At 34.9% G+C, this 27,426-nt stretch overlaps 1 protein-coding gene across 10 annotated transcripts in view; it reads right to left on the reverse strand.

Moving 5' to 3' along the window:
- Positions 1-27,426, reverse strand: part of EXOC6B (exocyst complex component 6B) — a 760,794-nt gene that overhangs the window by 351,547 nt on the left and 381,821 nt on the right. For 9 of the 10 annotated variants that reach the window (XM_081482978.1, XM_081482980.1, XM_081482979.1 and 6 more), the window contains one exon: positions 11,255-11,323. The exons of the other annotated variant lie outside the window; for it this stretch is intronic. In XM_081482978.1, the coding sequence (XP_081339104.1) occupies positions 11,255-11,323 (69 nt within the window). The remainder of the gene's footprint in view (positions 1-11,254; positions 11,324-27,426) is intronic. 10 annotated transcript variants of the gene reach the window in all.

Consider the following 27,426-nt stretch of genomic DNA (forward strand, 5'->3'; position numbering starts at 1 on the left):
CATATTTCACTGAATTAGGAAATGCTTGCTTGAATGAAATATAACATTTTTATTTTCAGATCTCAGAATATACTTGAATATACTAGTGTGAACTGTGAAAAACCCAAGATAGAAATAAAGTACACAGCGTTTCAAAGACATTTGAAATAGGGCTCCCCTCCTTTTTTTTCAAAAAGAAGAAACAGATCAACTGATAAAACTGGGGTTCCCCAGAAAGACAGCTCCAGAAACAACTGTAAGGAGACTTAGATCCTATTTGCCTCTGACAATGCTGAAATTCTATATCCACAATTTCCAATTCTGTGTGAGAGGCAAAATCAACTGATATTTCCCTCTCTGTACCACCATCTTTGTGAATGTCAAACAAGGAGAAAAACAACCTTATCCACTAACTCTAAGCACCAAGAATTTTGCAAATAGGGCTTATCCATTTGTTTTTATTTCTACCATTGCAGTAATATTAATAAATGACTGCACTTGTATTTATATCCAAACCAAAATTTAAATGTTCATTCAAGTTTCTTTGTAAGAAATTGAAAGAGTTTAAATAATTGAAAGAGTTTAAGTAAAGAGTATAAATTAACACAAATCAATTGTCTTAGTTCAAAGTAGAATCAGGATAGATTTTACAAACTAGGCTACCGTAAAAGTACAATCAATTGTGATGAAAACTAAATAATCAGAGCTTTATTTATTAGAATTCACTGTAATGGCAGCCAACTCCAGTATTCTTTCCTGGAGAATCCCATGGCTAGAGGATCCTGGCAGGCTACAGTTCTTAGGGTTGCACAAAGTCGGACACAACTAAAGCAACTTAGCAAACATACATACATTGCCAGGTCAATGATCTGTGAGAAGCACTGTCAAAAGCTATGTGAGGTTGATACCTGAATATCTTTATTTTTTTATTTGCTAATCAATTATCTTAAAATCAAGGTGTACCAGAGATGTTTTGTTTTTTTAAAGGGGGAGTTATTTTTTAAAATAACAATTAAAAAAATCTGACCATCAAAAATATACCCCATCCTTCAGATTTCCTTCAAGTGTATGTTCTAATTGTTTCTACTAAATTTGTTGTTGTTGTTTAGTCACTAAGTCGTGACCAACTCCTTTGCAACCGCATGGACTGTAGCCCGCCAGGCTCCTCTGTCCAAGCGATTTCCCAGGCAAGAATATGGGAGGGGTTGTCATTTCCTTCTCCAGGGGATCTTCCTGACCCAGGGATTGAACACTTGTCTACTGCATTGGCAGGCAGGTTCTTTACCACTGAGCCTCCAGGGAAGCCTTCTACTAAATTCACCTGGCAGTTAAAGTATCTTTTGATAAAAGTATAGAAATAAGAAACCTAAAACCTTACCTCTGGTAGCAATAAAAGAAATATTTCAGAGTGAGCTTAGTCTCTACCAAGTGAGGTGTTTCCCTCATATTTACCATACCAATGAGTCACTTATTTGATGTAGTCAAATTTGCATATAGCACTATGAGACTGCTGAACAAAGTATTAGATAAAATCCAAGATGGTAAAATTATAAATACAGACATAAGCTACAACACTTCAACGACCACTACTCAAAAGGATCTTTAAGTCTAACCTTGAGAATGCCAAAACTAATCATTTTTCTTTAATTGAAAATTTCAGACTCTTCAAATATTTATTCCTCAAGTACTTCAAGTACTTCTATATCCAATTGCTACCACAAAGTTCTTTAACTGATTTCATTAAATAATTCCCTTGAGATCTCAGAAAACTTATGTCACTTACAACTGCTTATATCTTTTCCTTTTTCCACTCTCCAAATCCTTTCTTTACTATTAGTACAATCTGTAGTTACATGACCATGGATTTTGTAAGTTCTCCCAGCTGCCAGTACAGACCATACCAGTAGATATCCTGAGATTATAAAGGGAGAAACATGTTCCAGGAATGTTTCTGCCCACCCAACCTTCCCCCATCTCTTGCATCAACAATGATCATAAATGAAGGACTTTAAAGAGATTGTGGGTAAATTCTAACTTTGCTGCTGATTCACCTCTCCTAATTATGGCCAAATACTTAAAAAGAGATACTGTTAAATACAAGTAAGAGGTAACATATTCTGAAATTTAACACAGTTATATTCAGGGAGATAAACTAATAACTACAGTTTTCATATTATTTCTAAATCTCTGCTCTGTATCCTTCTAAGTTGAAGAATTCAGGGGGATAAAACTATTAGTTTAGATGCTGATGCTAACTTTACTCTTAACAGAAAAACAGGTCCACCCACTTGTCATGTACAATGGCTTCCCAGGGAATAAAGATTTATGACAAAGAAATAAGGTTACTTTGAAATATGCTTTTAAAGTTAGATTTTGGCAAAGTTTGCAAGTCTAAGAAAAAGACAAGGTGGTAGGAAGTCCTTAGGGGGCTTATAAAAGGGGATACTCAAATGGATTTGGGATAAGCTACTCTGGGGCATACGTCTGTAGTCAGTAGATACCTGAAATCTAACTCAACTTGTAGTTCCCTTTAGATGAATTATTCTTTCTAGGTCTTTGGATGAGATTCAGGAGTTAGGGAAGCCTGTGAAATTCTAAGCAGAATAAAAAGTACATGGACATATGCACATCTTGTCTGGGGAAAGGGTTCTCAGCTTTCATCTAATTCTCAGAGGCCTCCTGCTGAAGAGTGTTTTTAAAAATACTACACTTGTAGTATTATATTACCTTTATAATAATGAATTAACTGCACAACAGCATTCTTCTTTCCTTATATCTTAGCAGTTTTACAGTGTCCTTTAGTGACTGAAGGACAATTATATGAAACTAAGGTTCTGATGATTTATGTAATACTGAGGGGTTACTGCCTACTTTAAAAAAAATCCATATATTGCTATAATTGCTATCCCTGGACCCGAGATGTCAGAAATGTTTAAAATAATTTTTTTCATTATAGTGTAACACACATGCAGAAAAGTACATAAATCAAAGGTGCACATTTGTCAACATTTTTTAATCAGGTAATTTTTTAAATTGTTAATGAGCTGATGATAGAGATCACTGACAACCAATATACCACAAGAAGATTATAAATCAGGCCCACAAACTAGGGATTATGGTTATATTTACAGATTTGCTCCCCTAGTATCTTAATGATACCCAAGATTCTTGTTATGGGGCATATATACACCCTTTAAGTGAGAGAAAAGTGAGTGAGCAACGAATCTGAAGAAGAGTCAGAAAGATGGAATAGTACATAGAGAAGCTTGAAGTATGTACAAATCTTTGTCCAAGTTGATTGGAATTCAAGGCTTGAAGCCCATAAACATGGCAGACATCACTGGATTGATGAGATTTTTTAAAAAATCTGTAAGACAGACTGGTTTCTGTCTTCAGTAGACAACTATCCATCTTTTAAACTAAAACAACACAACGTACAAGAATCTCAGATTATTATTATTCATCATTCCCCCTACAGTTAAATTTTTAGTTTATGCTATTTTGTCCCTTCCTAAAAAATTATCCTTAATGACTGTGAGACGTCTTATATCCTATCCCTTACCTGCCCATTTCTAAACTGTACAGGAAGATTTAAACAGTATAAGCTGTTTAAAACAATTCTATAAAATATATCTATCTTTGCTTTGTACACTTCCATTTGCATTACTACACCAGGGACCAAGTCTCAATTAACCACTATCTGACCCTTGTTCACTTTCTTCCCTCCCCTCCTCCTGCCAAAGTTTGCCCTTCCTGCCAAAGTTCAGCACTTCCTAGAAAAGTCTCACAGCCTGTTTGATATTGTACTTCACTTTAGTCACCAAAGGAAGAATTTACAGGTGCTTGGCCCCATCTATAAGACCATGACCGAAATCTGACCTCCTGTTACAATACGTGAACTCCTGCCCTACTGATAAGGCTGGCAGATATAAGTAGGATTTTTCAAATAATCCTTTGGGAATTTATAAGCAGCACAGCCATAAAAGGGGGGTGAATGGAAGGTCGGTTTCACTAAAAATAATAAATATTGCCATGTTTATTCAAAGTGTGCCTTGTTATCCTCCAGGCCAAAAGTTCAGATAAACACTATTGTAAATGACAAATATTAGAACTTTTTGTTACTTCTGTTATGATCCTTCCGTTGGACACCAATAGAACTGTTTTCCCTTGTATAAGCCCCAGCTCTGATATTGTATAACACTGACTGAGACTAGAATACTGGATTCATTTGCAGGTCAAAAGGAGGGTAGTTATATTTCAAAATAAAAAAACTTTTATTTAGCATTATATTCTACTAATACTAAGTATTAAGTGCTATAGTATTATAAGTATAAGTATAGTATTATAAGTATTAAGACTAAGTATTATAGTCTACTGCAGAAAAAGAATGCCTATTTAGAATACAATGATATAACACAGTAAGCACTAATGTAAATATGTACTAGGTTCTCTAGTAGTGCAAAGAGAAAGAGCATCCACTGTGCTTAACCTGAAACATCAGGGAAATTTGCTAGATGACTTGAGTAGCAAATAAATATGAATCTGTAAAATAGAAATGGAATAGTAATTCAAGCAGAAGGACTAGCATGAAGAAAGGATGAGCTGCGTGAAACAGCATGGTACATTCAACGAACTGGAAGCATTTCAGTATCAGTAAAGCAAGGTGGGAAACAGCAGGAAAAACAGCAGACTGGACATGGAAAACTTACTATGCTTTCATATGCTGTGTCTTCTTCTATACTTCTACATTTTACTACACAGATAACCAATTAGAGCATTTTACACAGACATCATTGATCAGATTTATATGATAGATTATTAACACTACAGTGAGAAGTGAGTGAGGGGTTATGATATAAGGTAGGGAGAACAGTTAGGAGACAGTTTTCAGTAATCTTGATGAGAATCTAAACTAGGGCAATCATTTTAGGAAAGGAGAAGGTGAAGTAAAACTACATTTAAGAGGTAACACTTGCAAGATTTGAGATCTGGATATGTTATTAAAATAGGAAGGGATTAAGTAGTAAATTTAGTTTTAAATTGTAAACTATCAACAAAGTCAAAAGCTGCTAAAAAGTCAAGTAAGATACAGATTCAGGGTAGTGGTATAAACAGAAGATAAATACACTGGGTTGATGAAAGAATGAAAAGTGAAGAAGTCGAGACAAGTATAGGAACGGAAAAGAATGAGAAAGAGGTTTACTTTCTCCTCACTCCTCATTTCTCTATTCCTAAATCTTTTCTTAAAGCCTAACTCTTTAAAGTCCCTTGGACTGCAAGGAGAGCAAAGCAATCAATCCTAAAAGAAATTAACCCAAAATATTCATTAGAAGGACTGATGCTGAAGCTGAAACTCCAAAATTTTGTCCACTTCATTTGAAGAGCCAACTCACTGGAAAAGACTTTGATGCTGGGCAAGATCGAAGGCAGGAGGAGAAAGGGGCGACAGACGATGAGATGGTTGAATAGTATCACCGACTCAATGGACATGAGTTTGAGCAAACTCTGGGAGATAGTGAAAGACAGGGAAGCCTGGCACGCTGCAGTTCATGGGGTTACAAAGAGTCAGACACGAGTTAGACTAAATAACAACAAGAAAAATGCTAATATGAACTACATCAGGAAATAAGAAAATATTTATGTACAAATATTTATATTAAGTAATCTATTTTTAAATATCATTGTCATTAACATTATGAGGAACTACCTTTTATCACACAATAATACAAATTAGTGATTTGAGAATACGGAAACAAATAAAATACAGAAAAGTGAAAAATTATGGCCCCCAAAAACCTGTGAAAAGAGTCAACCCTAGAAGTTATACATGATTTGGCTCTTGCTTTAGCAAATGAGATATCTGAGTTCTAATTTAAAGTCCATATAGGTCTAGTACAGCAACATGTAAAAACTAAACATGTATTCCAAAAAATATATAGCTGACTTCTTACCACCCTAGTTGAAGGTAGTACCTTTTCAAAACTTGTAAGAAACATTATAAATGGGGAAAGAGGCCTGTTTCTGCCATATAAACAATATATTAAAATTTACAAACACTAAATATTTCAATATTATTGAATGTATTTTGAAATGGGCAGTTTAAGGCCCCCTTTTTTGTTCTCAGAATTTAAGACTATATAGACATTGTATATTTAAGCATGTGTGATTAAATAATTGATAAAGATTGCATGTTGATGGCAGAAACTACAATATCTATCAACATGTCTATACTTTGTCATATACTTTGAAAAACACTTATAACATGTCTCATGACTAGCATCAGAGACACATACTTCTTGACATATTAACTACCATTATTAAATGCCAACTATGCATTAAGCCAGGCAACATTCATACCATACCATAACTGTACTAAGTAGGTAATTATTGGGCTTCTCTGGTGGCTCAGATGGTAAAGAATCTGCCTGCAATGCAGAGGACCTGGGTTCAATCCTCAGGTTGGGAAGATCTCCTGGAGAAGTGAATGGCTACCAACTTCAATATTCTTGCCCAGAGAATTCCATGGACAGAGGAGTCTGACAGGCTACAGTCCATGGGGTCCCAAAAACTAAGACACAACTGAGCATTATTATAACATTTTATATATGAGAAAGCTGAGGTCTGGGTGACTTGCTTAACAGCACTACTAGCAAATAAATTACTTTAGTACTCTTATGAATCACTACTAGATTTCTCACTTGAGGCACTAGCATATACACAGTGATAAGATACAGTGCTGTCATATTATCGTCATTCAAATGTTGTACCTTACTTCCTGACAGATTATGATTTTGTAAAAGCATAAGTCCTTGATTGAGCCACCAGGGAAGCCCTATCCATCTTCAGGTACCACTTATTTATCTATTCATTCAACTAATATTTATTGAGTATCTACACCAAGAACTCTTGTTGGTACTGAGGATATAATATTAAATTAAACAAACTACCCATTTTCATATACTTTATGAGGAAATATTCATTTGATTTTACAATTATGAGGTTTATAATAAAACTTAAAATTTTATATGAGCAAATATGGTTCTTTAGCCATACATACTATTGAAGAGAGTAAACAAAATCATGAACCATATGCTCTTAGTCACTCAGTCATGTCTGACTCTTGTGACCCTGTGGACTATAGCCCAGCAGACTTCTCTGTCCATGGAATTTTCCAGATAAGGATACTGGAGTGGGTCACAGAAGTAAGATAATATGGGAAAAAGGAGGAAGAAGTATGTGTTAAATGAAAAATGCATATTACTGAATGTGATTTCTACTCAACTTTCAATAAATAGATAACTTTTATGTTATATAAATCATTTCATAAGACAGAAAAAAGGGAAGGATGTTCAACAATTCTAATGAGGTTAAAATAACACTGACTTACAAACCACATAGGAAAATACCAAAAAAAAGAAGAAGAGTAAGAACAACACGAGGCCTGTGTTACTCATAGCCATACACATAAATACAAAAAATATTAAAAATAAATAGACAAAAAGAAGTAAAATTCCACAGGGAGTTAAAGAAAGGCAGTGATTTACATCCTTAACAAGTTGGATTTATCTAAGAATAAAAGAATTGTTTAATATCAAAAGTATCTACCAATGAAAGCCATCACCTTCATGAATTAAAGAATAAAAATCACAGCATTTTATCAATATATTTGGAAAACAAATTCAATAAAATTCAATACTCTTTTATGTTTTTATAAAAAATTATAAGTCTAGGAATAACTAGATAAAGAATATTTACCAAAATCCTATTGCAAACATCAGTTAATGGAGAAACTTTAGATACTCTCTCTTTGAATTTAGAAATCAGAGAAGGATATCCATTATCACTTTACTGAACAGCAAAGTAATGATGATCCTGGTCAATACAACATCACAACAGAAAGAACAGAGATAAATGGTTAGGAAGAAAAGAAATAAAGTAAATATCTGCATATACTATGATCAACTACATGGAAAACCTATCATAAACCAAAAAACAAACTATAATAACTAACAAAAGAATTGAGCAGATTGCCAGATATAGGTTAACTTATAAAAACCAATAGTGTTTCTCAATATCAGCAATAATTTTAGAAATTAAAGCAGAAAATAGCAACAAAAACTAAGTGTTCTGCTAGTAACTAAACAAAAAGTCCCCAAGACTATTAACAGAGAAAAATAAAGCTTAATTAAATAACTTTAAAGTAGACCTTATTCTTCCACAAATAGGATGACTTAGCATTATAAAGTGATCACTTCTTCCCAAAACTTATCTATAAATTCAACTTATTCAAATAAAAATTCTAGGACTTATTTCATATAAACTCAAACTGATCATAAAATACATATGGAAAAATAAAGATCTATAAATAGTGAAAGCAATTTAAAAGAGGAAAAATGAAAAAGCACTTCTTTTACTATATATGTAGGTATATTACAAAATCAAATATAACAAATTATAGAGCTGAGACATAAACAGATTCATACAAATATGAATATTTAGTGGATGCCAGAAGTACTACCAGGAATTACTGAGTAAGGTTCAGATTATGTAATAGATGGGATTAGTAAAAGTGAATTCACCACACAGAAAAAAAAATTAAGTTGGACTCCTATCTCATACTATATACAACAGTGAAAACAAGATGAATCAAAATTACAATGTGAATGGTAAAATGTTAAAGGTAAAGGAAAAGGAACGCCCTATGACCTGGCAGAGAGAGGGATTTTTCAAATAACAAAACTCAAAAAGTACAGATTATAAGGTTACTGCTGATTGACTTAATTATATTAAAATCAAAGATTTATATTTCATGAAAGTTAACACAGACATAGTTTAGAATCTGGTGGTGAACTGGAAAAAAGATATTTGCAATATCCTAAACTGTTAGTATCTACAATATTGGAAGAATGCCTGAAATGTCTCTTTCCAGCAAACAGAAAAGACAAAAACAAGATATCCGATAAAAAATTGAACAAAGACTAAAAGTAGGCAGTTCAGAGAAGAAAAATCTTAAAGGATTAGTAAGTTCAAAGAGAGAAGCATAATGTTACCAGTAATCAGAGAAACACAAATTAAAATGATATCAATATCCATCAGGTTATCAGAAATTATAAATTGGCAAAATTAAATATTATACATATACCTTACAACCAAGAATTTCATACCTAAAGTATAGAAACTTACAACTCCATAAGAGGGTATTTATTTGTTACAACAGAATATATTAGGCAATTTAAGAGTTGATTGAAGGGAATGGCAATCCATTCCAGCATTCTTGCCTGGAGAATCCCATGGACAGAGAAGCCTGGTGGGCCACACTCCATGGAGTCACAAAGAGTCAGACACAACTGAGTGACTAACACACACTAAAGTAATAGAAAATTAAAACACAGCAAATACTAATGGGATCAATTAACTATCACATATAAGCAGGAGGCAATGAACTAAGTATACAAACTATAATGAGGAACAGATATTAAAAATAGTACTAAACAAAAGATATAAGAAACAGAACTAGGTCCATAAGACAATACTATTTGAATAAGTTAAAATCAAATACAAAGTTACTATATACTTTTCAAAAACAAAAACATAACCATGATTGTATGTTAAACATAACAGAGTTAGTATAATTGGGGATGAGAGACCAGTGGAGTTATGGACAGGGGATGAATGGAAAAACCATGATAAAATGCAATACAACAGGGGACCTTATATGAAATGACAAAAAAAAAACATGTCACAAACTAAGATGTATATAATTTATTTAATTCTCCTGGTGGCTCAGATGGTAAAGCATATGACTGCAATGAGGAAGACCTGGGTTCGATCCCTGGGTTGTGAAGATCCCCTGGAGAAGGGAATAGCTACCAACTCCAATATTCTTGCCTGCAGAATTCCATGGACGAAGGAGCCTGGCAGGCTACAGTCCATGCGGTCGCAGAGTTGGACACAACTGAGCAACTTTCACACACATGATATTAAAAAGAAGCAGTCAACTTATTTTAGATGTTTTGATACAATTTTATCTATATCTTGCTTCAGTCACATCCAACTCTTTGTGACCCCATGGACTATACTCCCTGGAGAATTCCATGGAATTCTTCAGGCCAGAATACTGGAGTGGGTAGCCTTTCCCTTCTCCAGGGGATCGTCCCAACCCAGGGATCAAACCCAGGTCTCTGGCATTGCAGGTGGATTCTTTACCAGCTGAGCCACCAGGGAAGCCCCATTTTTATACAAAAGAACGATGAACAGAGAAAAGGAATAGAGAGTGAGAAAAGAGGGAGAGGGGGAGAGGGAAGCAGACAGCAACAAGAGAGAGGAGGAAGAAGAGGAGAAGAAGCTATCAGTTCTTTTCTCAAGCTACTGAAGGTTACCAAAAACACTTCAGGCTATAAAGTCTACCCAAACTATCTGGAGTAATGATACTATGGTAAATATATAAGGAAAGCATATAGATAACACACTAGGCAAGAAGACATATTCAAATAGGCTGAAAACCTGATAGAAGATTCACTGAATTTTGCTATAAAATGTATTGATAATGGACTTTTTTCATCAATTTGTCTTTGATGATACTTTAGAGTTTAAATTTTTACTGATTGTATGCATCTGTGTGTCTGCATGTAGGTATACTACCAAGAAGGATAAAGCGCCTTCTTAGAATGATATTGATATCCACAGTATTTCTCCTCAGAGAAGTTCCTCTTTCCATATGTGTTACATGACAAAGGAGTAATTACCATCAGGAATAAAAAAATCTTATTTTAATATTTAAAGATAGGCTATTGTTATATGAGTACCACATTTTTAAATTAACAGTAGAAATTCAAATTTGTGTGTCACTATTTTTAGCTATAATCTAATAATCTGTTGATGACTGATAGAAATTAATGTTACTAGCTACCACATATGACACGGCAAAGATAAATAAAAGATTCAAAAAGAAATGAAAAGATTATTTTTTAATAACTGATACTCCTTTAAAAAAGCAGAAGGGAACAGCAGAGGATGAGATGGTTAAACAGAATCACTGGCTCAACAGACATGAATTTGAGCAAACTCCGGGAGATAGTGGAGGACAGAGGAGCCTGGTGTGCTACAGTCCATGGGGTCTCAAGAGTCAGACACAACTTAGTGACTGAATAACAATAACAACTCCTTAATAATAGTTTCTTATTCCTTAATAATATAAGCTGAAAAACTATCAAATATGAGAAAGCAGAGATTTGAATTCAATATAGAGTTGTATTAGGCAAAGCCAAAGACTCACCAAGACAGAATATATGTGTAGACATCGATAAACAGGAGAGAAATCAACCAAATCTTGGGCCCCAGGTACCTGCAAAACAACCAAAATTGTCACAAAATATTCAAACAAAGCTGTCAAGAGTAACAGCACTCATTTTTAATACTAAAGTGTTAAAACAAAACAAAGTATGCTTCAAGAAACCTAGTGTTAGCATTTTAGTCATAGATTAAAAAAACAGTGAGGTTATCACCAAGGTTGGGACACAGAACTGAAGAACAGATAACAGAGAAGAGTAACAGGTGCCTCTGGTCTTGCATATGCTTTTAGAGATACATTTGGAGGCTGCAGAAAAAAAGCAGGAAAGTGCATTAGAATCTGTGAATATTTAAGCCAGCATGCAGTCAAATACAGAAATACTCCAAGAAGAGAGAGGAGATGATATTTTTAAAAATAAGATAATGAATGGAAAAATCAAACCTAGAGTATCAACAAATTATTGTATGAAAAATGCATACAGATTAATCCTAGACATCAAAAAAGGAAAGCAAAACAAAAAATTTCAAGTAAGAACTGCAATATAGTCATAGTGCTAAAACTGATTCATTACAATAGTGATGATGAATAAGTCACAATTTACTTTCACCTCAATTTCCTCATCTGAAAAAAGAAAATATTAGTTGACCTAAATAAATTTAATAAGAATAAAAGGAAACACTGAAAAGCAAGTATTAAGCAAAACAGAACAAAAAAGCAAAGACAAAATTACATGAAGAAATACAGCAGTCAAAATAAAGACTAAAATAAAAACTAAAGACTAAATAAAGACAAAGACTAAACGTTTTAGTACAACACTAGTAACTGGATGATTCATCTGAATATGAGCAGCAGGCACATCTAAATTGGACTGGGCTGATTCGTGATTATAAGGTCAGTTTCCTTTACTTCATAAAAGTAAACCTCATATCTTCTTCGGGCGAACTGATTCTTCATCAAGATGCTATTTCTAATGAAACCTATTCATTCTGCAATTCAATAGTACAATATCCACCTTATTTTCCCTTCAAAACCATCACGTCTCTATATATTGGTTCAAATTTATTGGCTATTCTGTTTATGTGCTTTGCATCCATGAGATCAGAAATTAAATCTCTATGCTTGGGAATCTCACTCAATATAATATATATCTATAAGCACTCCAAACAAACTTTTTTGTGACTCCAAAGACTGATAAGGTGCTCAAGATCCTACACCATGGCCAAAGCATAGTTTTACTTAAAAAAAAAAAAAAAAAAATCTAGAAGAGTTAGTGAGCACTGCCAAATTACTAAGGAAAACATTTCACGGACAGGCACCATGTAGGTAAAGAAAAGTATGACTAAAAAGCATGTAAAAATTCTAACTTTAAGAATACAAACGGACATTCATTTTCATCTTAACACAAAAAGGGGCACTAGGTGATCATTACAGCCACTCTTCTTTGAAATGACTACAACATTAAAGTACCTTTACAGTCGCTCCTCTTTGATTCTGAAGTGGAGATTTCAAGGAAATTTACTTTATTTTTCCAGAAAATCAGAGCCTACTAGTGAAAACTGTAGCTAAGTGAAAAACAATTTCAAAACAAGAAACACAGAAAATTCCCATAAAATTATATTTACAATAGTATTTAAATTACCTAAAAATTACATGTGTACATGAAAAAGACAAGAAAAGAAATGCATAAAAAAGTTACTTTGATCCGTATGGAAAGTTAAACTTTTTCCTTTTATTTAGAATTAATGATTATAAAGTTATTTTTAGAAATATATACCTTTAAAAATATTAAGAAAATTCTACTTAATTTTAAACAACAAATTTAATCACAACTTTGTTTCTATGTTCTTCATACAGTTTATTTTGGTTTGCTTTGAACTCAAAGCCATAGTTTCATTCAAAAGGAAACAGCTTCTAGCCATTGCTCAGAGTCTTAGCCCTTTCACATGTCAGACCCATCCTTAAAGAATGAACATCCCACCTTAGGGGACAATTTCGCAAGAAATCTGTGACAAATAACCTAATGGGGCCCTTTACTAATGGCATGAGAAGACTGGTTTTTCTGGACCAACTAAAAAATAGAGACGAGAATAATAACTAAATAATTAGAGAAGAGACAAAGGCCTTTCCTCTCATCTCCACCAAATATTTACAACCAAATCATCCTCTGTGAGGTTGTCTTGACATCATCACATTCAGCTTCTAACTGTTTAAAGTACTCTGACGTAGGACTGTCAATGCTATTTCTTAGCCTCTGAAATCATAATCCAGTTAAGTCCTCCTAAGGAGATGCTTTCCTGCCTTGAAGGTGGTACACAGAAATCAAGATAAAAAGGAGCAGTATGGGGCTTAAGTTCACAAACTTTACTTCCACCCTCCAAATAGTCTGCTATTTAGAAATCATTTTTCCTCCATGCTCCCTTCTGTGAGGAACACTAGGAACACTGTGAGGAAACCAGAAGAGTGCTGTGAGAAGAAAGGTATGTAAAGCATGCACTGACTCATGTGGCTTTGAGCTAAATGTGTTTTCTCTGCTTCCACTAATGAAAAAGAATCACATCTACAGAAAGGTGAAAGGAGGAGAGCAACATACACTGTACGTGAAGGAATGCTACACGTTTGGAAGGATAAGAAATGAACTTTAAAAAACCTAAATAAATGGGAGTGAGTACCAGAACAAAAGGCAGTGTTTCCTGACTCAAATAAATAGTCTGCTTCAAGGTCCACATTTTGCTCCCCATTTAAAATGCTAAATCTCTGTCAGAGCTGTCTTCATTCTTCTCCTCAGTTGTCCCTCCCTCCCCTCAAGTTGCAAAGAATGATTCAAGCAGGTTTAGGTTTCAGCTGCGACAGAGGGAGGGTTCCAAGGACACTTTCCTAAGCTAACAATGACTGCCTTTAATGGTTTCTGTCTCCTAACAAAAGCCATGACCCCGTCTTTATCAGCTTCATCTAATTTTTCCTTTCCAAAGTAAATAACACAGCCCTTGCATTTTACACATGTCCAAGTTTGACAAATCATTATCGACTAAGACTATAACTGATAAGAGATAACTTTGTGGTAGGACGCTGTCATTTCCTTTCATAAGGGCTTTCTTTCTGAGAGATAGAAACATGATTAAAATAGTTAAACATTTCCTCTGCATGGCAGTCAGGAACTCAAGACATTAAGATACTGCAGTCTGTATTTTTCTAGTTCAAACAGATCTATCTTCATACCAACAGTAGTCACAAACAATACACTTAAGATTATTCCACTTTTTTAACTAGTTGTTTTCCTTAAGAATTCACATGAAATAATTTCATCACCAAGGACAGCAGCTGCCCAATTCCCTATATAGTTTCTGAAGAGAGTCCCTTCAAACCTCTTTATTGTCAGGGAGGAGCAAATAGTAGGTAAAATTTTAGATTATGTAACTGAGAAATCTGGGCTTCCCAGGTGGTGCTAGTGGTAAAGAACCCACTTGCCAATGAAAGAGGCATAAAAGACATGGGTTCAATCCCTGGGTCAGGAAGATCCCCTGGAGGAGGGCATGGTAATCCACTCCAGTATTCTTGCCTAGAATCCCATGGACAGAGGACCCTGGTGGGTGACAGTCCATAGGTTCGCAAAGAGTCAGACACAACTGAAGTGACTTAACACACACACGCAACCAAGAAACCTATGCCTGAGAGCACACTATTTGTTGTTTTTCAGTCACTCAGTCATGTCCAACTCTTTGCAACCCCATGGACCGCAGCACACCAGGATTCCCTGTCCACCATCTCCCGGACCTTGCTCAAACTCATGTTCATTGAGTATGTGATGACATCCAACCATCTCATCCTCTGTTGTCTCTTTCTCCCCCTGCCCTCAATCTTTCCCAGCAACAGGGTCTTTTCTAATGAGTCAGCTCATCGCATCAGGTGGCCAAAGTACTGGAGCTTCAGCTTCAGCATCAGTCCTTCCAATGAATATTCAGGACTAATTTTCTTTAGGATTGACTGTTTTGATCTCCTTGAAGCCCTAGGGACTCTGAAGAGCCTTCTTCAACACCACAGTTTAAAAGCATCAATTCTTCGGCGCTCACCTTCTTTATGGTCCAACTCTCACATCCATACATGACTACTGGAAAAACCATAGCTTTGATTCAATGGACCTTTGTTGGCAATTTAATGGCTCTGCTTTTTAACGAGCTTTCTAGGTTTGTCATAGCTCTTCTTCCAAGAAGCAAGCATTATTTAATTTCATGGCTGTAGTCACCATCTGCAGTGATTTGGAGCCCAAGAAAATAAAGTCTGTCACTGTTTCCATTGTTTCTCCACCTACCTGTCATGAAGTGATGGGACCAGATGCCATGATCTTCATTTACTGAATGTTGAAAAGTCAGCTTTTTCACTCTCCTCTTTCACTTTCATCAAGAGGCTCTTTAATTCCTCTTCACTTTCTGCCATAAGGTTAGTGTTATCTGCATATCTGAAGTTACTGATATTTCTCCCACCAATCTTGATTTCACCTTTCCTTCATCCAGCCCAGCATTTTACATGATGTACTCTGCATATAAATTAAATAAGCAGAGTGACAATACACAGCCTTGATGTACTCCTTTCCCAATTTTGAACCAGTCCATTGTTCCCTGTCTGGTTCTAACTGTTGCTTCTTGACCTGCATACAGATTTCTCAGGAAGCAGGTAAGGTGGCAGGTAAGGAGAGCACAATATAATATTATATAAATTAAGAGAGTGCTAGTCCTAAGTCGCTTCAATCATGTCCAACTCTATGCAATCCTATGAACCACAGCCCTCCAGGCTCCTCTGTCCATGGGGTTCTGCAGGCAAGAATCCTGGAGTGGGTTGCCATTCCCTTCTCTTGGGGATTTTCCCAACCCAGGGATGGAACCTGCATCTCTTAAGTCTTCTACATTGGCAGGTGGGTTCTTTACCACTAGCACCATTTGGGAAGCCCATGAAATTAAGAAAACTTGGATATATTTTAAATTAACAGATGATAATAAGCCATTAAAATAATCTATGGATGACTGGCCTACAACATCCACAGAGAGTTATCATAGAGGCAACAACTATATTCAACAATTATACATTCACATACCCACCAGAGATCATGTGCCATTAGATACCAACATATAAGGCTAATTTGACTGTTTCAATCTTACATACCTATGATAAAAATTAACAGCTTTACTCAAAGCAATTATTCCTAATTATTGTGTACAGACTATTTGTTGCTAAATACCATTGTATCCATCAATACACCAGCTGTCACATGATGCCACTACATAGATGGCAAAAAGAGTCTGGAGACAGAGGATATTACAAAATAAGAAAAGCTAATTTATAAATAGGACTAATGAAAAGCACCTAGAAAAAAATAGTCTATGAACCTCTGTACACAACATACATTAGATAAGATATAAAGATTCAGGGGAGAAATGGGAATATTAGATATCAAGAAGAAAAGAAAGAGTATTTCTCATTATGAAAATTCTTGCAAAACATCAGGATCTGGTTTTATGATATGTTTTTCTTCTTTTCTAATATATCTTAGTTCAAGTCAAAGAAAATCTCTGAAAATGGAAAGGTTAGTGGATAAGTTAGTCTCATAAATGATAAGGAAAATGATTTAGTTTTTTTAAAGGAAATTTTTATTTTAAAATAATGACACTCAAGCTTTATCAGATATATTCATTTAATATTTTTATAATACAACATTCCCCCTCAAAAAAAAAAAAAAAAAAGGAGTTAGAATTTAGTTCTCTCCACAACTTTAAAGCTCACTAGTGAACGGAGATGGGGGAAAGAGTATCTGCAGGTAACAATCTGATAAATCTACCTGCTTTCCCTCTAGGTCGGCCCAGGAGATACACACACACACACACACACACCATTTTTTTTTTCATGAACTCTTTTTTGAAGAATTTTGGTACTTTGGTTTTTTGGTATTGATAAATGAATGTAGGGACTTGGTACCTTTTTCTGAAAATTACTTGGATTTCAAGTCACTAAAATGTACCAGGTATCTTTCTCAAGAGAGAAAATAACAAATGATAGCTAAAGGGCCACTGCCTTTGAATTCAGAAGATCAATTGTGACTGCCTATATTATGTCCAGATGCCAAGAAGTACCTGGCAAACATTTTTTACCAGTGTGCATTTCTGAACTACTTGACTTACAAATTTCAGAGAAAAAAAGGGTAGAATTCATTTGGACATAAGCTCTAATAGAGCTGGACTGACACCACAGACACACCAACAAACTAGAAGATAGGATTCTAAGTGACTAGAGTGAGTAAAAGTATAAAAAACATTCTAAGCCTTTGAACACACAAGAATACCCTGACCAGGGCCCTACCCTAAAACTATAGTATTTTACTATTGAGCATCTCACAAATTATTCAACTTCTTCCAGCAAAATCCCTAAGTAGATTACCACTTAATTTATTCAAGTGTTTGCACTAAACAGAAAAAAATCAAGAAAGATAACAGCATTTCTCCTTATTAAGGCATTACAAAAAACCTTGCAACCAAATCAAATGAGAGTCCTTTAAGAATTCTCTGCTTGAACCTGAACACTTAGGAAATAAAAATTCAACTGATCTTTAACAATGGTCTACTGTATGCTAGGACTTCCCTCATAGCTCAGTTGGTAAAGAATCTGCCTGCAGTGTAGGAGACCCGGTTCGATTCCTGGATCAGGAAGATCCCGTGGAGAAGGAAAGGGCAACTCACTCCAGTATTCTTGCCTGGAGAATCCCATGGATGGAGGAGCCTGGCAGGTTACAGTCTATGGGGTCACAAGAGTCGGACACAACTTAGTGACTGAAGAGAGAGAGAGAGAGACTGTATGCTCAGAAACTCTAAGCTATCAGGCAAAAAGGAAATTTAGCATGAATGTGGTATTAAATATAAAAGTTCTAAGAGGAGGAAAAGTTAAGCTGATCAAAAGTAGGTAGAAGAAAATCTTACTATAAGTAAAGAACTAATATCCCTAATATATAAGCAAATCATAAAAATTGAAGGGAAAAAAATAGGTAAAAAAATGAACAGATAGCTTACTGGGGAGAAAAATACAAATGCCTCTCAAACTTCTCAGATACCACATTTCACGCAAAGTAATAGGAATGCAAATTAAAACTATACAGAGATACTATTTTTCATTTATGCAACTGGCAAAAAATCAAAAACTTAACAAAATTCTCCCTGAAAGAAGCTGTAAGAAAATAAGCATCTCATACATGGCTGGTAGTGGGGAGGTGTAGAAAATGGTTCAACCTCTATAGAGCAGAATTCCACATTATCCAACAAGTCTACACATGCATTTATCCCTTGAATCAGCAATCTAGAAACCTAACCTGAAGAAACATCTCCAACTATATATAAAACAATTCTCAGGTTTTGGGGTTTACTAAAAAACTTTGTTTTTAAGTTTTAAGGTATTTTGCATACAGGAAAATTCATCCTTTCTAGTGACAACTTCTAGAACAACTTTATGTTCTAAAAAATTCCATCTAGTCTTATAATCACTGTCACAATCTAGATTTTAAAAGAAGGTTCCACTACCCCCAAAATTTCCCTCCTGCCCCCTGTAGTCAAATTATTCCGTAATGTTCAGCCCTTGCCAAACACTGATCCATTTCCTGTCCCTAGAGTTTTGCCTTTTCAAGAATGTCATATAGAGACTCATACCATATGTAACCTTTAAATCTGGATTCTTTCATTCAGCATAATGCATTTGAGATTGATTTGTGTTCTTTCATGTATCTATAGTTTACTTCTTTTTACTTCAAAGTGACACTCTAATTATGGATATACCATGGTTCATTTATCTCTTCACTCACTGAAGGATACTTGGGTTGCTTCTACTTTCTGCAATGTATGAATAAAGTTGCTATAAAAATTCAGGTAGATGTCACTGTGTAAACATAATGGGTAAATTCCTAGGAGAGAGACTGCTGGGTCATATGGTAAGTGTATGTTCAACTTCATAAATTCACTAACAGGCTCTTTTCCAAACTGACTGAACCATTTTGCATTTTCACAGCAAGTGCACAGTTGTTCTGCACCCTGCCAGTACCTGGTGTTGTTAGTATTTTGTTGAGTTAATTAAAATAGCTCTATAACAGAAAACACTATACTTTCACAGGAAAAGACTGGAAATCATTAAATTCCTACATACAGGAGATTAGCTGAATGAACTATGGTACATTCAAAAATGGAGTACAATTTAGTAGTAAAAATAGAATGAGAATAATTTCCAGGAACTGATATAAAAATTATTATTTTCAGGATATATTTTCAAAAGAAAAAACAAAGTACAAAACATATATATGCATTACACTGTTAATGTTATATAAGGTACGAGAAAGAGTATGTACAGATGCCACAAACACAAATTCACAATATTGATTACTTACAAAGGGTGGGTAAGATCAGGAGGGAGAGATAAAGAGAACAGCGGGATTTCAGTGAACATACTGTCTTATATAATTCTGCCTTTTGAATCATGTTCATATTTTATATAGTCAAACAATTAAATTCACATGGATAGGGAACCTCCCAAAATTACACAAGAAGAAATAAATGAGCCTGCTGCTGCTGCTGCTGCTAAGTTGCTTCAGTCGTGTCCGACTCTGTGCGACCCCATAGACGGCAGCCCACCAGGCTCCGCCGTCCCTGGGATTCTCCAGGCAAGAACACAGGAGTGGGTTGCCATTTCCTTCTCCAGTGCATGAAAGGGAAAAGTGAAAGTGAAGTCGCTCAGTCGTGTCCGAATATATAAATTGGATAACGAGCACACATGAGAAACTAAAGTAGCCAAGAAACATCTGAACAAAACACTTTGAACAGTATAGCTCCACCGTATTTAAGATGAAAAGAACAGCAAAGAAACCTTGAACTTAGTAAGTTTACTGCTTTTAGTGATATATGCATAGAAATTCTGAAACTATTTTGGGCATTATGATTAGGCAAAAGAGTAAATATTTTAATACTCTGGGAACCAGAATTCTCAGACACATAAATATGCAATAGAAGAGGAAGAACTATGATATCAGGTTTAAATTAGAAGCATCAGATTTAACTTACAATTTATAAAAATATCTCTGTCAGTGTAGTACGTATATTTCTTAATTCTGTCCACAAAAGGAGCATACTCAATGCCCATATCTTGGTTTCTAAATACCATGCTCCAGTAAAAGGAACAAGAACTCTTTGACAAAATAGCTAATGCTGGGGCTGGGGCAAAACCTGGAGTGAACCAGTCCTGTGCGAGAAAACAAATGAAATGCTCAGAATTGACATAGACACTTCTGAGGACAATGGATGAGACTCCCACTAACCAAATTTGGAACAAATGGAGAATTAAAATGAAAGATGAGAATGGACTATAACCTGCTGTATATTAAAATATATATATATATAAGTGCCAACACTGAGACAAAAAAAAAAGGAAAGGGAGAAAAGTAAATTTCTTCTTTTAGAACAATGCCAACCAATCAATGTGAATCAAATGGTAAAGATAGAAAAATCACTAGTTTATAATCACCATACTAATACACGATTCAGGAAAGAATCATCAATCAATTCTAAAACCAACAGGTGAAAAACAGTGGAGAAATCTGGTAGACACCACCTTAATCAACTGTGTACCTCCTGATGTGATGCACTGAAAAGAACATAATACTTCTTCTGTAATATTCTTGCCAAAAATGATTAACCTGAATCTAATCATGGGGGTGTACCATATGTACCTAAATACAAGAACATTAAAGGAGAATAAATATACATAAAAATTCAATGCAACGTGTGATACATGTCTACAAGTGATTGCAGGAAAAAAAGTGAAAGAAAAAACTGCTATAAAGGACATTATTGGGACAACTGGGAAAATTTATATATAAGTTATATATTAAATTTCTGAGTGTGATTATTTTATTGTCATAATGTGGAAGGATGTCATTCTCAGAAAACAAGTCAATGTACTGAGAGTTCAAATATGATGGATAAAATATACCACTTTCTTTCAAATTTAACAGGGACAGTGGGGAGGGATGAATAATAAAATTGACTTTCAAAATCATTTTTCTGAGAGAAAAAGCTCCAAATTTAATAATGCAATATTAAGTGAAGAGTCTGTGTGTGTGTGTATTCAATATATCACACTGTATGTCAATTATACTTTAATTGACATGTAGCATATTTAATTAAAAATTCTTATAAATAAGTAAAAGATAAATAAGTACAGAAGAGGTGATATTCAACTAGTCCTCAGGGAAAAGTAGAATTTGGTATTATAGAGACGGAATGGGGGAAAGTAATTCCCTATTCGGGGTTAGTAACAACTCAGCACATAGTTAAAGTGGTGGCTAAAAAAGCAACGAGAACATTAAGTAGATATTCTAGAAGACCTGAAAAGATAGGTAGACCTTTATAATTAAGGCAAACAATTTCAAAACAAAACTTTTATACTATCAGAAAATTAAAAAAAATTTAAGATCCTAAATCAGTGTGAGCCATAATAAATTTTTGCCAATGGATAGACTTAAAAGATCAAACACTAGGAATAAGAAAGGCAAAATAGAATATCTAAAGCATGTCACACTGCTTTCATTCAACTTTGTCAACTGTCTTTATTGCCACTTGTTTATAAATATAGGTACTTACTTTTCATTTGACTACATTTATCCTTAACAGACCAGTTTTCATCAACAACAGAAATGGAAAACACAAAGCCAGCAGGGGTCAGTGGATACAGGGAATCAGCAAAGCAGGCCAGCACATTAAAGTGTATTCTCTTAACAGATATAATGGACTACTACTCATTTTTACAATCAACTATATTGTCATTATTTTTTCTCAAACATGTGGTCCTGACAGCATATCTTCCATTTTCCTATTTTTAATACATGTTTGTTAAAAGTAATAATATATTTCCCTCAGCACCTGCACAAATAAGATGATAAATAGTAATATCCAACGTGCAGACACAACAGGGATTGTGGATTAATGGAAAAACCATATCCTTTGTAGCAACCTTGCAGCTCAGTGCTGGAATATTACTACCATGCTTAGAATGAGACTAGGTTGGAAATACAGATTTTTTTATGTGAATTCAACTAACTTTTAAAAGTTGAAAACTAATCTAAAACTTTTAAGCACTGTATAAGCCAAGAACCATTCTAGAAGCTGTTTCTGGCCCATGGGTTGCCCAAATGCAACCTCTAATCTAAACCGTGAAGGTATTAATAGCATCCTTTATTTCACTTTAACTTACTGAGAAATAACACTCATTTTGTTACCTTCTTGTCAAAAGAAAATTCTGAAATAAACAGTTTGAAATGTGGATCAAATACCATAATAACCACAATTTCACATAAGCATTTTTAACATTAATTAATTATTGTCACTACTTTATAGGTGAGAAAAGAGATGCTTAAAGAAATTACAGGACTGCCTCCAATAGCACAAAAGCTGACAGAACTTATACTTCCTAAATACAAATCTTGTGTTTTTTACAATCACCTTGTCATGGACTGAACTGCGTCTCCTCAAAATTCATATGTTAAAGCCTGAATCCACAAAGTAACTGCATTTGAAAACAGGACTTTTAAGGAGGTAATTAAAGTTAAATAAAGTCATAAAGCTGGAACCCTAATATAATAGAACAATGTCCTTATAAGAAGAGAAAGACACACCAGGGGCATGCAAGCAGAGAAAAAGCTATGTGAGGACATAGCAAGAAGGTGTCCATTTGCAAGCAGAGAAGAGAGGCCTGAGGATAAACCAACCCTGCTGGCACTCTGATCTTCAGAGTTTCACCCTCCAGAACTGTGAGAAAATAAATTTCTGTTGTTTAAACCATGCTACCTGTGGAATTCTGGTATGGCAGCTCTAGAAAACAAACACAACTTGTTACCTCAAAATTAGTAAAGAACGATAATCAGAAAGACATCTCAGAAGACTTTACACTAACTATACAACACCTGTATTTAAATTAGCACTTGCATCCTGTTAAACACATACTACAACAAAAGACACCCACCAACTCTTAAGAGTTAAACCTGACATGGATCATTTGGTCAAAAACATTTATTTGATCCACCCTCTATTAAGAGTTGTGTGGATAACAGTGACCACTGCTCACTAACAGTATGTAAACTAATTAAGAGAGGTAACAAACAAATTAGAATATGAGATGTGCCAGAAATGTGGCACCAATGAAGTATTCTAAGAATGCAGAAGCTCTAAGTAACCTTAGAACAAAGCAGAAATCATAGGCTCTGCTTCTTCAAACTATGACTTACTCAATATTGCTTTATTTCAATGGATTTTTTTGTCTGTTTGTTTACACTAGATGGTATCATCACCATTTTTTGGTACATCATCAAAAAATATATCAAGATATTTGGTATATCAAGGTATTTGCAATACCTTTATTGCAAAAAAAGCACAGTCAGAATGCCACAATGTTAACTATTATATACTGGTAGCATTTTAAGTGCCAAGCACTATGACAAAACATCATATAAATTACTTCAGTCAATCCTCACAACAACCCTACTCTCTGTAGGTATTACTGGCCACTTTCTCACCAATAATATATCATCTTAAATGGTTCTTTGCACATCATCTTCCAATATTTCAAAAATAATATTTCTGATGACTCTAATGCATTCTCAAACTAAACTGTTCACTACTTCTAAAGATTTTTAAAGTTCTGTCTAGACATTTAGAAATAAGCAATAACATCTGAATATACCACAGTAAGATATAAAGATTCAAAACAGATTTCTAACATCAAAACCAAGCCGGACAAGTGCACCACACTCCATCCTCCCCACGAACCAGCGAAGGTCCCATCACAACTGGAGGGCATGCAGAGTCCACATGAGGAACAGCCTGTGAGCACCTGGTTCTGGTGGCCAGGGAAGACCGTGCTTCCAGGCCACATGGATCACATCTTATAAAGAACACTCCTTTAAGACTGAGAGAGATAGCTGTTTCACCTAACACATTTAGACAAACAGAGAGTCGGGCTAAATGAAGAGACAAAGGAACACATTTCAAAACCAAATAATGAGACAAATGCTCTAAAAAAAGACCTTGATGAAACAGAGATAAGCAACCAACCTGATAAAGAGTTTAAAGTAACAGTCATAAATATATTCACCAAACTCAGGAGCAGAATGAATGAATACAGTGAAATCCTCAACAAAAAGAAAGAAAATATAAGAAAGTACTCAACAGCAGTTATAACTCATTGAAAAGTATACTTCAGGGATTCAACAGCAGATTGGATGAAACGTAAGAAAGAATCAATGAACTGGAAGAAAAACATGGACATCACCTAGAAAAAGCAGCAAAAAGAAAAAAGAATTTTAAAAAGTGAATAAACCTCAAAGGATTTCTAAGACAACATGAAGTGGAATTATGTTCACATTATAGAAGTTTCAGAAGGGAAAGACAAGAGAAAGGGTCAGAAAACTTATCTGAAAAAATAATGGCTGAAAAACTTGCCCAGACTGGGGAAGGAAACAGACATCCAGGTCTAGGAAGTCAAGAGACTTCCAAGTAAGATGACACCAAGGAGAACCACACCATGACACATTATAATTAAAATGGTAAGAGTAAGGACTAAGAGAGAACCCTAAAAGCAATAAGAGAAAAACAACTTATTATATACAAAAAAAAAAAAAAAACTTATAAAGCTTCCAGCAGATTTCTCAGAAGAAACTGTACAGGCCGTAAGTGAATGGCATAGCATATTTAAATGCTAAAAGGAAAAATTTTCCAACCAATATTTCTCTAATCAGCAAGTTTGTCATTCAAAATTAAAGATGAGGTAAAGGTTTTCCAAATAAGCAAAAGCTCAAGAAGTTAGCTTCCTTGGTGGCTCAGACTGTAAAGAATCTGCCTGCAATACAGGAGACCTGGGTTTGATCCCTGGGTTGGGAAGATCCCCTAGAAGAGGGCATGGCTACCCACTCCGGTATTCTTGCCTGGAGAATCCCCATGGACAGAGGATCCTGGAGGACTACAGTCCACGGGGATCACAAAAGAGTCGGACACAAATGAGCCACTAAGCACAGCACAGCAAAGAAGTTTATCACCACTAAAGTGGACTTAAAAGAAATGTTACAGGGAATTCCCTAAGTTGAAAAAAACAACAGTAACTGATAAGAAAACACACAGAAGTAAAAATCTCATGGGAAAACGTAAGCAAGATACACCCTGAGGAAACCAGAACTGAAAGAGACACATGTACCCTAATGTTCACTGCAGCACTATTTACAGTAGCTAGGACATGGAAACAACCCTCATGTCCATCGGCAGATGAATGGACAAGGAAGTTGTGGTACATAACACACCATGGAATATTACTCAGCTATAAAAAGGAATGCATTTGAGACAGTTCTAATGAGGTAGATAAACCTGGAGCTTAATATACAGAGTGAAGCAAGGCAGAAAGAGAAAGACAAATACTGATATTTACACATATATATGAAATTTAGGAAAAAGGTACCAACGATCCTATATGCAGGACAGCAAAGGAGACACAGATGTAAAGAACAGACTTTTGGACTCAGTGGAAGAAGGGGAGAATGGGATGACTTGAGAGAATAGTATTAAAACATGGATATTACTATATGTAAAACAGATGGCCAGGGCAAGATTGATACATAAAGCAGGGTAGCCAAAGCCAGTGGTCTGGGACAACCCAGAGGGATAGGGTGGGGAGGGAAGTCAGAGGGAGGTTCAGGATGTGGGGGACACATGTATACCTGTGGCCAATTCATGCTGATGTATGGCAAAAACCCTCACAACATTGTAAAGCAATTATCCTCCAATTAAAATAAATTAATTAATTAAAAATTTAAAAAAAGAAGGTAGCCAATCAAGCACTTATAAAGCTACCATAAAGCTTAAGAGACAAAAGAAGTAAAATTAGCTAAAAATACAATAATTTTCTAAGGGAACATAAATAAAAAGATGCAAATATGACATCCAGAAACATAAAATGTGGTGGGGGTAGTAAAAATGTAGAATTGTGGAATGTACCCAGTACATATATAATTATGACTGATTTGTGCTGTTATATGGTAGAAATTAACACAACATTGTAAAGCAATTTTCCTCCAATTAAAAAATAAATTAAATGATAAATTTAAGAAGATTGAGATCATATTAAGCATCTTTCCCAGTCACAATGGTATGAAAACAGAAATCAATTACAAGAAGAAAACTGAACCAAAAAACCAATAAAAATGTGAGAATTATTTACAATACGCTACCAAACAACCAGTGGGTCATTGAAGAAATCAAAAGTAAAATTAAAAAAAAATACACAGAGACAAAGAAAAACAGAAATATTACATACTGAAGTCTTTGAGATGCAGCAAATGTAGTTGTAAGAGGGAAGTCAACAGCAGTACAGGACTACTCCAAGAAATAACAGAAATCTAATTTTAATTCTAAGGAACTAGAAAAAGAAGAACAAATCAAAGTCCAAAGTTAGTAGATAGAAGAAAATAATAAGATCAGTGCACAAATAAATGAAATAGAAATTAAAAAGACAGTTGTTCAGTCACTAAGTCATGTCGGACTCCTTGAGACCCCATAAACTGCAGCACAGCAGGCTTCCCTGTCTTTCACTATCTCCTGGAGTTTGCTCAAACTCATGTCCATTGAGTCAGTGATGCTGACCATCCAACTATCTCATTCTCTGAAATAACATGATCCACTGGAAAAGGGAATGGTAAACCACTTCAATATTCTTGCCTTGAGAACCCCATGAACAGTATGTAAAGGTAAAAAGACAATAGAAAAGATCAATGAAACTAAGAGTTGGTTCTTTAACAAGAAAAATAAAATTGACAAGCCTTTAGACAAAGCAAGAAAAAAAGCAAGAGGAGTCAAATAAAATCAGAAATAAAGAGAAATTATAACTGATACCACAAAAATGCAAAGAATGGTAAGAGAATACTATGAACAATAATATGCCAACAAATTGGACAACCTAGAAGAAACAGATAAAACATATACTCTACCAAGATGGAATAGTGAAGATACAGAAAAGCTGAATAGACTGATTACTAGCAAGGAGACTGAATACTGATCAAAAACCTCCCAATAAACAAAAGGCCTAGACCACACGGCTTCACTGGT

The sequence above is a fragment of the Giraffa tippelskirchi genome, chromosome 4 (genome assembly GCF_054371585.1).
Source record: "Giraffa tippelskirchi isolate mGirTip1 chromosome 4, T2T-mGirTip1v1.2.pri, whole genome shotgun sequence".
Lineage (NCBI taxonomy): Eukaryota > Metazoa > Chordata > Mammalia > Artiodactyla > Giraffidae > Giraffa > Giraffa tippelskirchi.